Source organism: Hippocampus zosterae, chromosome 5, assembly GCF_025434085.1.
Source record: "Hippocampus zosterae strain Florida chromosome 5, ASM2543408v3, whole genome shotgun sequence".
Taxonomy (NCBI): Eukaryota; Metazoa; Chordata; class Actinopteri; order Syngnathiformes; family Syngnathidae; genus Hippocampus; species Hippocampus zosterae.
The window spans coordinates 25,049,478-25,062,630 of NC_067455.1; the positions used below are offsets into that span (position 1 = coordinate 25,049,478).

Here is a 13,153-nt window from a genome sequence, read left to right on the forward strand (position 1 = left end):
CTGGGATTGACTGTGTTGGTCTTCCTGTCTCACTCTTCAAAATGGAGCCGAGCAGATTTACCGTGACACAAACTGAGCCGGGTATTTTCGAGAACAAAGTTTTAGCCGAAGGATATGACAAAAAATGTATTTTTTGCAGGATTGTTAATCATGAAATGGACACTGAACTTCTCCACTGTGTGAGAACAATTTTATAAACAGTATAACATTGCAATATTATATTTGACTCGCTACCTAGCATGTTGTTCTAGTCGAGTCACCTAACACTTACGTCTTCGTTCTACGGTTTGTTAACAGAATTGTCTGCCTCATATTCTGTTCCTGTATTAATGTGTTTAATACACGGGAAGGTTCACTCGAGCCATCTCTTGTTTAAAAAGAGTTTGCTCGGCGTTTGTACTACAACAAGTACATCTGTGGTTAGAAAGCAAGTTATGCTGAAGTGAATATTTATGGGCCTCCCAGTATCGTACTGGATCTAAAGTTCTCCATTGTTTACCACAGGATGAGGATATCTCATGTTTCAGAGACATCAAGCCTGGAGCGCCGCACCATTACCTCGTTGTCCCGACTAAACATGTTGGAAACTGCAAAACACTTCGCAAAGAACACGTTCCCTTGGGTAAAGTCACATTTCACATATTTGTATGTTGTTGTTTCTGCATGTGGCAGTCAACTGACTGAAATGATCGCTAAAAATAATAAGGGGTGTCTGTGATTGCAAAAATATGGATGCCATAAAATGAGAAATTTGTGGCAGTACCAATGGTTTGTATTACCGGTACTTCTTTTTGGCTCAGTCATCAGTCCTTGGCAACATACCAAACATTTCTGTTGGAAAGGTTAAATGGCATAGCAGATTCCACTGAGAGTGTTTTACAAGCTCCAAGAATGCCATCTGCCAGGAAAAACAAAACTCTTATGACAAACGAGTGATATCCTGGAGTTGTGTAACAGGTTTGTAGTATATATATTATGTAGTTTAGTGATAGTACTTATCAAGTTCAAAATGGCAGGTTTTTATTGTCTAACACAAGGAGAAACAGTAGCTCCTGTAGCTAACTCTACAGTGTGCTGCTCAGTCAGTTTTAGGATTTAAAATGTTTGCCATGTTGCCACTATGCGTTTTCATGCCAACCAGAAAATAACGTACCACCTGACCACGAATGTGGAATTTGCCCCCACCACATCAGTGTGGCAAGTAATTGCCCACTCTCAGCTGCAAAAATGTTCCAAATTTCTGAAGGCATCTCTTGTGCACAGCAATTTTTAGATGACTCCAAATATGTTTCATCAGATTCAGATATGGACTCTGGCTGCGCCATTCCAAAATTTTAATCTTCTACTGAAGGTGTGCCCTCGTGTGCAACCACGTTATCTCAGTTGTGTATTTTTACTCACTGCTTTCTCAAAGTTTTATGTTTAAAAAAATTGAGTTGTTCAGGTTATTGAGGTTAAATTATTGTTGGAAAAAATATTACAAAAACCTGGTTTGGACAGGGGTATGTAGAATTTTTATATCCACTGTACCTACCGTTATCAACTTTTCCATGTTCATGTTGTATATATTAACAGCTTACTAGTTTAATATGTACTGTATGTTTGTTAAAAAGAAGTTTTGATGGAAAGTTACGAGTAATTGTGTTTGTTGTCATATTCAGTGAAGCAAATGGTGGAGATAGGGAAGGAAATTCTACAGAAAAACAATGTGACTGATCTGAGTGACGTCAGGTGAGCTACATTCAAGCACACAACACTTACCCAATACAATTTAGTGGTCTTCCAACATTTTTTTTGAATTGTTTGAGCATAAAACTATTGTACATTGGAACAGTAAAAATCAGTAAATTACGAAATTTATACAACTTGGCATTATAAAACCTCTGCTTGGTTTTGGTCTGGTAAGCAGTTTTCATAGTACCTGTCTGACCAGTTGCTACATAACTGGTGTTATTCCTTTTTGTTGTCAGTGGTATGGCAAGCCATTTGAGCTATTATAATTAGGTATTGTATTCTAGATATGTACTAGTATGCAGCATTGGGGTTGGGATATATTACATTTGGGCAGTGACAAAGTAACGTAATCGTTATTTTTGTAATATTTTTACAGTTACTGAGTCCTGTAACATGTTACAATTTTGGGACCATATGACAAAATTAAGCACCAAATTGTGGGAGAAAACAGTAAAACATCCCTACTACATTACACCTACAAGAGAATGTGAACTAATTACAGTATATTACTGATGGCGAGATGAAGCCCCAGGAGGCTCGCACCATTTCAGCAATTTGGTTCCAGAAATGGTTCATTTCTTGATGCTTCATGTGCACATGAAACCACCGACTGTCCATGTGTATAATTACAGGCTGCTATAGCTTACCCACACAATAGGGGTGTTCACACAGCAACATTTGCTGCGATGCTGGCCCAGTAGAGCGTTCACATGTGCAAAGTTACACCGGTGTAGCCCCTGAAGACAGCTTAAACCGGAGCAAATTCAACCCCGCTCTAGGAGGTGGTTTAAAAATTTGCTCCGGAGAAAATGCTCGTTTGCGCGGGGAGTAGCCTCGCTACGCATGAGAAGAGTTGATTACATATGGCTAGAATGTGTTGCTTTCGTGCTCGGTTGTACTTCCGTCATATTTCTTTTTGTAGGAGACTGTACTGTCTCTGAGTTGTTCATGTAGTTTGTTCCTCTGTTGTGTGTTCACAACCCCCCCATAGAATTTATTTTGTGATTTCCTCATGATTTTCTGTTTGGCGTATTATGTTTGCTTTTCTGAGTGTCATTAAAGTCATCATTGATTTACATTTTCGGGGGCGGTCATTGAATGCCCCTCAAGCAGAAGGCATGGAGACTGAGAAGGAGAAGGCCGTGCATGTACAGTAGTTGCTTGAGTTGTGTATGTTTTAAAAAGGACCAACACGACAGCTCTTTGTTTTGCACCACTGTAGAAACTGTCGTGTGAACGCAAGTGGGGCTGCGCCAGGGTTAACACGCTCAGCGGCTTTATACGCGTGAACGCTCCCCAAAATTTGCTCCGGTGTAAGATATATCGCAACAAAATATCGGTACATTGGTGCAGCACCAGAGCAAATGTGTGCCGTGTGAACACCCCAAATCTGTGATGCACTGAAGCATAGATCATTTTTGCGCCTGTTTTAAATCTTGGGCATGACGAATTGCAAAAAAAAATGCATGACGAAATAATTTCTCGACATAAAATGTATCGGGGTAATATGATATATTTATTGTGTGAGTAAGTCACATGATACCATCAAATAGAAATTTATTCATACATCGCATTTCACAACAGCATTTTTTTCCTTCCCAATACAGGGAAACTTTCCTACAACGAAACCTACATGGGCGAAAATACCCCCTAGTGTGAAAGAATCTTCATGCATTAACCCCATTCACACTCTCCTGCACCCCATACAATGAAAAAAACCCTATTGTGTTATACGAAATCTTTTTCTCTGCTCTTGCCTCGCGAAGAGATTCACTACAGTGAAGTCTAATCCAACAGCGACCTCTACTGCTTCGTTCGGAAACGGTAACGGCAACAACCACACTGGTTTACATAGTGAATGATTTTTATTTCGTTCGCAGCTCCGAGTATCCTGAACGCAACATACTCATATCTGCTCTGCCATTGGCTTACCGAGCATCATCCAGGCCTCCGATTGGCCAAGAGGGACCTCACTATCTATGTGTGTTGATACTGTAGCTAGATCCGTGGAAGATAGAGTGGAATGCATCCGATTAGCTGTTCAGAGTAAATTGTTTATGGCTTGACGGACAGTCAAATAAACGAACGTTTGCTGGAATGCTTTACTTGTTATCATGCTAAAAACTTTACGCTAACTGGAGCGTTAATTAGAGAGAAGGCGAGTTCCATCGCGCTAACTATGGCCATCGAGGACTACGCAGTGTCCCATGGCTGGCTTTAAAAGTTTATTGCATGACATCAGCTGAGCAACGCTGTCTTGAGTGGCGATCGAGGTGAGGTCGAATTAGAGCCATTGAGATGGTAGAAAGAAAAGCCACCGGGTCCAGGAAGTATTTGTTATTGTTAGATTTAGACGCAGCATGAATGTTGCATTGCTAAAATGGCTACAAAACGGACCTTTGGATGTCAAGCAGCGAAGACAAGAAGCGCTCTAATGCTGGAAGAGAGGGTAAAAGTGATCAAAATTAAAGATGGAGTAAGCAAAATAAAAGACATTATCCAAGAAATTGATGTAAGTGAAAGTTAATGCTGATCGTAAATTTCGCAATTTCTTTCCCTTTTTTTCTTTCTACACTGACTATGTGAAGTGTCAATTGTGTGCTCATACGCACTATTGGAATAAAAATCAAGAGTACACATACGTTTGTGTGTGTGTGTGTGTGTGTGCGCGCGTGCGTGCGGGTGTGCGTGTGTGTGTGTGTGTGTGTGTTTACATCTGAGATCAAATATGCTGCAGTGAAAATACCCTGTTGTGAAAAATTTCTTGCTGCAAACATGATTTTGTTGTCGGAGTTTCCCTGTATAGATGTTTTTATTGTACACACTTTACACGAAACACAAACACCTTACTGTTAAATAAAATAAACAGTGAATTTAAAGTATAAAAACAAGACAGCCTGAGGGGCTCGAAATCACACCTCGACTGTCCACTGTTTTGAAAGTTGCGTCCTCAACCGCTATGTTAAACCTTGCCCTGTTACGGACACCACATTCACCCTCTTTTGTCAGGATTCCCAGGTGTGTGTGTGTGTGTGTGTGTGTGTGTGTGTTTGCGTGCGTGGTGACTGTACATTCGCACAACCAAACTATCTCAAACTAAATTAAACACGACTGTAACACTTACCAAAGTTTCCAAACTATGATATTTTTGTCCAAACAATGAGATGGCCATGATGCAAAACGCGCGCGCGCGCACACACACACACACACACACACACACACACACACACACACACACACATACACACACACACACACACACACACACACACACAGAATTGAATAGATCCACCACCTGAAGGGCAAACCTGTCAAACATCCTGCAACAATCTGAATCATTTCCAGAATCGGTCAGGTGGTACACCAGCCATCGAGGCTTTGAACGTCATCATTTTCAGCTCCTCCCCTAAATGAAGCAGCCGTGCTTGGCAGTCTCATCAACTCTGACTGATTTTGCACCGGCTTCTTATTGTATTCTGATTAAATTGTATTGGCTTCGTTAAAAATTCAATGGAAAAAAAACTGTAGAACTGCCGCGCACACGTCACTGGCAACGATCAGTATAAATTCCAGATGCACGACACAATCACATTTAAATTGTGAAATCTTTTCTAAATGGATCTCAGTGCAATTAACGTCTCTTTAAATCTCCACAATCTGGAAATCAGGGCCACCCTTAGACTTCACCAAATATTGTCTCTTCGATTGCACATAATTTTCCAGGTTACCTGTAGTGGGTGTGTCAGAAGTCTGGATGGGGAAACGTCACACCTTGGAATTCCGAAAGCCAGGTGCAAAAAAACTACAATAAAATAAATGCCGGTGCTTATTGTCAACGCAAACGGGAGAATATCTCCCTATAGGCTCACATGGCTTTTTTGAAAGCATATATTTAATATCCTTGATTGGGAGGCTAATAGTGCATGACATCTCGTTGGGCCAATTAATGCGACAAGTGCTGCACAGTAGTTGACCAGTAAGCTGTAAATGTGTATACTTGTGGGCCTACTGTGGCATGTGTAGGGGGGAAGCATTACTTTCTTCCTAGTTCGTCCTAGTCATTCAACTAGTTTGCAGAAGTGTCTTACCAATGATGACAATATGCACGCGAGTTAGTACATCGACCTTAAACTGTACATCAAGGACAATAAGTAAATGCTCCAATGGCTTTCCAAAGAGTGGGCCTTTTTATTATATTTGTGTATTGTCCAAACACTGCTGTACATCCAAGTTTCTACTTGTTTCTGGTTCTTATTCCATTTCCTTTCTCTGCAGGTTTGGGTTCCATTGGCCCCCTTTCTGTTCAGTCACACATCTACACCTTCATGTTCTGGCACCTGCCAGCCAGATGAGCTTCATGTCACGCCTGTTCTACAGACTAAATTCTTACTGGTTCATTACAGTAAGCTATCAGCAATATAATTATGCGTTGTTCTTTCGTAGGGTTGTACATATGAGGATATTACCCTATATGGCAGCTCAGTTGATTGTGGTTAGTGATCTGGGTACTCCAAATTTCCCTCACATTACGAAATGCATGTTAGGTGAATTGGAGACTCTAAATTGTCTGTGGGTGTTATTATCATGATATGTCATGTGATTGGTTACGTCCCCTTCTAAGCCACAGTCAGCTGCAACTGTTGCCCAAACACCCTGAATGTAATGAAAGGTAGATGATGGTTTGATAGATCATCAAATAATTATGCAAAATATGGTTATTCTCGAGTCTCACTGTCATGTTGATAATTTTGTCTCTGACATTCCATCTGTGTTAATAATACTCTCTCATGCACTACTCTATTTGCATTTTCTTGTTAAGGAGAAAGAAATAGCACTTGTACAATTATTTTATTTGACTGTTTTTCAGGTTGAGCAACTGATAGAGCTTCTCAACTCAAAAGAAGAAACCAGCTGAATATGTACATCGGATTAATATCAGTTAGTGCCCCTGTGCCTTGTGTTTAAATTGAGGCAAATGATAAAACATTATGCATCTTCTTTGTTTTTCCCAACATAAACAATTGTTTTTAGTTGAAACGATACCAACTCAGGAATTTATACCATGGGCCCCATTTTCATTCCCAGCGCAACTCTTGCACCAAGTGCAGTCTAACTTTGTGCATTGGTGGTGTTTTTTTTCTTTTGGTGTTTTGCTCGACTTTGCACAGGTAGAATTGGATGTAACGGGGTGTGCGCACTGTTGTGGCTTCGTGGCGGCCTTTCTCATTTGCGTTAAAATTAGGGCGGTTGGATGGAGCGCACGCCATACTTGACCTCACATAAACATAAATTGACTCACTGGGGCCCACGTATGACATTGGCTGGTAAACTGCAAGATTTCCCTTGTGCATCATGTAGATGGCTGTGCATGTGCCATGGGCAATTTGAGACCACCGTGTACACCCATGGCCATGTATTTCTACGGGAGTGTGTGCCGGCAAAACAAATTACAATGTATGCCTCAGCTATGTGGCATCTCTACTGGGTGTTTTGTAACATTGAAAACAAGACTTGGAGGATCAAATAACATCTGCATGAACTACTGACTGATATGGACTGTTTTCAGCGCTTTTTGGCCACGACATTCGTCAAAGGAGAAGTATCTGTGCTTGATGGTTGCGCCTTCTCGGCAGCACGCCTGTACCAGCAGAGACTTTGATTGGGAGGAATGTCGGCGTCATTGACTGTCGTTGCTGGACAGACCTGGGGTGCTTGTGTTTTTTGCGCCTGTAATGGGCAGCATTTTTCACAACATTTTGTTCAGTGGCCGTGTCGGCGCTGTTGGACAGTCGGCGTTGGTGCGGCTGGATGGATGGCTGCTGAAGTTGAGGATGTGGAGAGAGGAGCGTTGGCGCAGACCGCCGATGCGTATTTGGAACCGAGAGTCGCCGCTTGGAATTGAAATGGATTTCCATGGGACAGGAGAAGTGAACCAATCTCTTTTTCGGCAATGGATGCTACAGCTTCTTGCTGACTTTGAAACTTAGCTTGTAGCCGACGTGTGCACATTTGAGCATGACGTCTCTGATCCAATGGTTAAAGGACACTTTGATTCTCTCCTCTTTCATCTCAAACTGCTTCAAACAACAAAGCGTGTGACGGAAAAGTGGTAAGTCAAGTCAAGTCAACAGTATTTATAGAGCACTTTCGAACAGCCATCGCTGCATACAAAGTGCTGTACATGGAGCGATTTAACATGCACAATAAACAGTAAGACGAATCGGTAATAAAGGCGGTGGAAAGCACCAAGCAGTAAAATCAAGGACAAATCATGCTGAGTCGAACGCCAAAGAATACAAGTGAGTTTTGAGGAGGGCTTTAAAGATGGGCAGCGGGGAGGCTTGCCGAATGTTCAGTGGGAGGTCATTCCAGAGAGAGGGACCAGCAACAGAAAAGGCTCGATCCCCTCTGAGCCTCAGTTTAGCTCTTGGTACCTGTAACAAAGACTGGTCCACAGACCTGAGGCGCCGGGCAGGTGTGTAGGGGCGGATGAGCTCAGAGAGGTAAGGTGGCGCGAGATTATTCAGAGATTAGAAAACAAAGAGGAGGATCTTGAAAATAACTCTAAAATGAATGGGGAGCCAGTGAAGGGATGCCAGAGTGGGAGTTATATGCTCCCTCTTACGAGTACCAGTCAAGAGGCGAGCAGCGGCATTCTGGACCAGCTGAAGGCGCTTAATGGAGGACTGGCTGACTCCAAAGTACAAGGCATTGCAGTAATCCAGCCAGGATGTGACAAAGGCATGAATTACTGTCTCAAAGTGTTCATGTGAGAGGAGAGGTTTTATTTTGGTCAGCTGTCTAAGGTGAAAGAAGCTTGATTTAACAACGGCACCAATTTGCCGATCGAGTTTGAAATCACTGTCCAGTTTAAGGCCCAAGTTTGAGACCGTTGACTTCAGATAAGGAGACAGGGGGCCCAAGTCTACAGGATGGAATGTACAAGGGCCACTGGGACCAACCAATATCACCTCTGTCTTCTTTTCGTTGAATTTCGTGAAATGTTGTGCCATCCAGTTTTTGATTTCTTCCAGACATGATAGGAGTGGCCTTAATGAGAAGGCGTCTTTCTTGGTCAGTGGGACATAGATCTGGCAGTCATCTGCATAGCAGTGGAAGGGAATACCATGTTTCCTTAAGATGGAACCCAATGGGAGCAGATACAACGAGAACAGCAAAGGCCCCAGAATTGAGCCCTGTAGAACACCACATGACAGGGGAGCAGTGTGTGACTCAGAGCAGCCAAGGCTGACACAAAAGGTCTTGTCAGCTAGATAGGACCTAAACCACTCAAGAGCACTGCCGCCAATGCCCACCAAGTGCTGCAAACGAGTCAGCAGAATACTGTGATCCACTGTATCAAATGCTGCAGTTAAGTCCAATAAAACCAGACACACGTGGTCTCCAGAGTCATTTGCCAGGAGGATGTCATTAGAAACGCGTAACAGGGCTGACTCCGTGCTGTGCATCGTCTTGAAACCTGACTGGAAGACCTCCAAGATGTTATGTTCATCCAAGAAAAGTTTCAACTGCATGTGCACCACTTTTTCCAGAATTTTGGAAATAAAAGGCAGTTTGGAAATGGGCCTGTAACTTGACAGCACATCTGGATCAAGACCAGATTTCTTGATCAAGGGTTGGACCACAGCATGTTTAAACTGTTGGGGAACTACACCAGAAGGAAGGCTGCTGTTGATGATATCCAAGACCGATGCACCAACACTCGGGAGAACCTCCTGAAAGAAGCATGGGGGAAGAGAGTCGCAAGGGGAGCCAGATGGCTTGGTCTGGCGAACTACATCCTCCAAAAGCGCCAAGGACACAGTATCAAAAGAATTTAGTACAGCTGAACATGGAACATGGACAGCGGGGTCAGATGCGGTATTTGAGACCGGAGTCCTAGCTGTAGTGACCTTATCAATGAAAAACTGAAGGAATCTGTTGCACATCTCGGGTGAAGAATCTGAGCAAGTAGGCAGAGGGGGTTTGAGTACAGAATCTACTAAGGACTGCATGACGGTCCGTGTTTTATGTTATGTGTTGTGTTTATTATTTTACTTTATGTTAACTGTTTTGTTAAGCGCTTTGTTACAGCTGCCACTGTTGTGAAAGCGCTATATAAATCGGCATGTATTGTATTGTATTCATAGGTTGCCTTTTATGTAGAAACAAGCAAAGTAATCCTGACACTTCATGTTAAGTATAGTATGTATAATAACCCTGAGCGAAGGAAATGGTCAAAAGCTTGTTCATGTACACATGCAAAGATTCATTGATTTTTTTTTCCATCTGTAAGTTTGTGAGGTGCAAAAAAATCTTGAGTGTTGTGTTTAGGCTACTTGGGCTGCATAGAACTAATTATTGTATACATTTTGAGTTTACTTCCCATTGAAGTACATTTGTTTGAAAATTACCATTTCGATTCACATTTGCAAACCACATTTTTATGGCACAGCAACGGACCAAATTTGTGGATGTGTCATATACAATAGTATGCCATTGAAAAGATTTGAATCTGAAAAGAAATGTAAGGTTTTCTCACAACTGTAACAGTGTTGCCTACCCATGTCGAAGAAAAACCCAGCATAGACCAGCATTTAAGAGGGAGGAAATTTCATATGTGCTGTACAGCACATTTGACAATAAAGGTGTTACATGACTTGACATGATTTTGTTGTTTGAATGTTGGTCTTACTTGTGTCACTAGGAAGACCAGCAGTAAAAACAAAACAGCCAAGATTCAAATAGCCGAACCTTCCATCACAGGGAAACTTGCTCTGTGAACTGCGTTTACAGCTGCCCGGGAAGGGGTCATCATGTTTGTCGGGGCCCTGCCAGAAGCCGGTGATAGCTGGTGATCAGCTCTTCTTGCTGGTGTCACCATCAACCAGCAGGGTAGCAATAGGATGATGGTGTTCCTCGGTGGCTGTGGCTTAGTTGGTACAGTGGGTTACCCAGTAGGAGTGCAACAAAAACGGATTTGAACCAGAAAACTGTTTTTGATTTTAAAGATGCCAATACATCGAATTGAAGCGGATCGAATCATCCTACTTTGAAATGTATTGAGATACTTATTGAATGAGATATATACAGTACTCTATCTTTGAAGTAGATGGCACATTTACAGTACTGACAATTTCATTCAAATGTGAGTAAAATAACTATTAAGTCATCGCTTCATACCTTCTTGAACTGAGCCATACATTATCAAATCGAAATGTAATCGAAATGAACTGATACATTTCATACCGAGTCGAATTGAATCGTTCCCCTTCCAGATTGAACCGTCCTTGAATCATTTTGCACATAACATTTGAAAACTGCATTGAATCGTCTTTTGTGGAGAGACGCATACATACCCTTATTAGCCAAAGGTTTAGTTATTTGACTTTTACCTGTTTTGCTGCTCGTGACACCAGCAAGACCATCACATAAATAACAAAATCATGCTTTTTTCCCCTCTCTAATCATTTCTGTCGAGCACTGCATGTAATTGTGAATGTAAAGGCAGGGAATTGTAAAATGTAAAAATGTATCCACTTTAAGAAGCATTAATATATTGTGATTAAATATTAAACACACCTTTTTTGACTGGTCATTACATAATTTCATATTGGCCCGCCACACTCCCAAAACAAACTGCACTTTATAAAATCTAATTTGATTTATTCAAGAATGCATGTCTAAATGTCTGAACATCTTCATCAATCCACTAACTACGGTCGTGAAAAAAAAAAAACATTACATGCTGCTTTACTTTTAACAACAGCAGTTTGTAAAATATTCATTAAAAATGTACATTGTAGCACCATGTTATTTTTACTTCATTTTTGTAACACTTTTAAACAGCAAAAATGTGAACCGTAGTCTGGCACTGTGTTTCATACATGAAACAATGCTACTGGCGAAGGAGTGACTCTGGCCTGTTATAAACCATGAGTTGTATTATCTTTTAATGTATTAGTTTAAAGACTTAAAACCTACATTGATGTACTTACAACATTAGCCATAAACTCCCATTTGTTTTAATGATTTAACAACCATGAAAAGTATAGATCTAACATTACACACCGGTAATTGTCTCACACTTTGATTTTCATTCCTGTGACTAAAAGGCAACTACAACGGCGGCATGCAAAATGACTCTTGTTTTGGTCATTGCAAGAGAGTAATCACAACATGGTCATCTTTCCCTTGCCATAACATCTCCCCCTCAAAGTTAACAAGCTTCTGCTTCCGGGCTCTGAGAAGAATCCCCACCAGTTTGTTAGAGATAGTCACATAATGCTCAAACAGCTTGCCAAATTCTACCGAGATATCCCTCCCATGCGCAGCATTGTGGCTCTGCACCCCGATGTCTTTAATCACTTTACACAACTCCTGAACCTCTCGGCTGATGTGTGTGTGAGCATCCTCCCCACGGTGTGCGGTCAATGAGCCTTGCAGGGGCCTGCCATAGTCATCGTGACCCCTCTGAGGAGCTGCCGTGGGCCTGGTGTCGTGACTGAAGGGGTTGAGCTTCTGGTATTCCTGGTGATTATCGGACCATTTCTGCCAGTTGTCCTTCAGGCCTTTGACAGACACCATGCACACTGCTTTGCCATCCGTGAATTGAGCAGGAGAATTAGCTCCATCCATGATGCTGGAGCTCTCTGGATGTTACAGTTTCCTGTTGAATTGTTTGGAGAAGAAATGTTGAAGTTCAAGTCAAACCTCTATCGTGGAGTATTATTGCTTATCATTTGAACAATAAACTGGTTGACAAAAAAATCTCCCTTGTACATAATAAAACGTTTAAGGAATGGTATATAAAATATTAAACGCGTTGAAACTTACATCTCAAACTGTTAGCGTCCCGTGCAATAAAAGTTTACTTCAGCGAAAGTGCATAGTGATTACAGTAGTGATATTAAAAAAAGCTCCTGTCACTACTGTGGCAGGATTGCTGACAAAAGCAAGTGTTCATACAGTCAGTAAACTGCTGTGACAACCAATGAGCGCTTCGAGATGACGCAACTAGCCAATCGCAGCGGGGAGAAGACAGGATAGCCGAGAGCCTACCCCGTTGAGGTAAAGCAGATTACAACCGGGAATGAACTAGTGATGGGAATTCCGGCTCCTTTTAGAGGGCCGGCTCTTTTGGATCGGCTCCCTAAAAAGAGCCGGCTCTTTCGGCTCCCAAATGGCTCCTCGTTTTTTTGTTGCTTAAATTAATATAATACCAAAAATAACGTAATATTATGTGTAAAATGAAGTACTAATGCAAAAAATAGACATTATATCAAATATTTATTGTTTATATGGCTTATTTTTTATTCTTCTGAACATACGCAACATGGAGTGCTACGAAAATAAAAACAAAGTACAAAGAACCATCTCAAAACGAGGTCGTCAAAAAGTTCCAATCTCTGAATGTGTA

At 41.6% G+C, this 13,153-nt stretch overlaps 2 protein-coding genes across 2 annotated transcripts; one reads left to right on the top strand and one right to left on the bottom strand.

Annotated features, from left to right (window-relative positions):
• On the top strand, nt 1-11,316 carry hint3 (histidine triad nucleotide binding protein 3). The gene is made up of 6 exons (XM_052064871.1): nt 1-179; nt 505-622; nt 1,662-1,731; nt 6,010-6,136; nt 6,602-7,843; nt 8,769-11,316. The coding sequence occupies exons 1-5, from the start codon at nt 42-44 to the stop codon at nt 6,647-6,649; spliced, it is 501 nt and encodes a 166-aa protein (XP_051920831.1). The 5' UTR covers nt 1-41; the 3' UTR covers nt 6,650-7,843; nt 8,769-11,316.
• Nucleotides 11,317-11,459: 143 nt separating this feature from the next.
• si:dkey-29b11.3 (actin-binding Rho-activating protein-like) lies at nt 11,460-12,764 on the bottom strand. Its single transcript, XM_052064880.1, has 2 exons — nt 12,571-12,764; nt 11,460-12,403 (listed from the first exon to the last, which is right to left on the bottom strand). Exon 2 carries the CDS (start codon nt 12,370-12,372, stop codon nt 11,890-11,892), a length of 483 nt encoding a protein of 160 aa, XP_051920840.1. The 5' UTR covers nt 12,373-12,403; nt 12,571-12,764; the 3' UTR covers nt 11,460-11,889.
• Between the last annotated feature and the right edge of the window lie 389 nt (nt 12,765-13,153).

Excerpts from the sequence above, each read along its gene's own strand:
- hint3 (XM_052064871.1), top strand. The coding sequence starts at position 42 with ATGGAGCCGAGCAGATTTACCGTGACACAAACTGAGCCGGGTATTTTC. Across the intron at positions 180-504 it reads ACACTGAACTTCTCCACTGT|GATGAGGATATCTCATGTTT; the intron begins GTGAGAACAATT and ends TGTTTACCACAG. Across the intron at positions 6,137-6,601 it reads ATTCTTACTGGTTCATTACA|GTTGAGCAACTGATAGAGCT; the intron begins GTAAGCTATCAG and ends ACTGTTTTTCAG.
- si:dkey-29b11.3 (XM_052064880.1), bottom strand. The coding sequence starts at position 12,372 with ATGGATGGAGCTAATTCTCCTGCTCAATTCACGGATGGCAAAGCAGTG.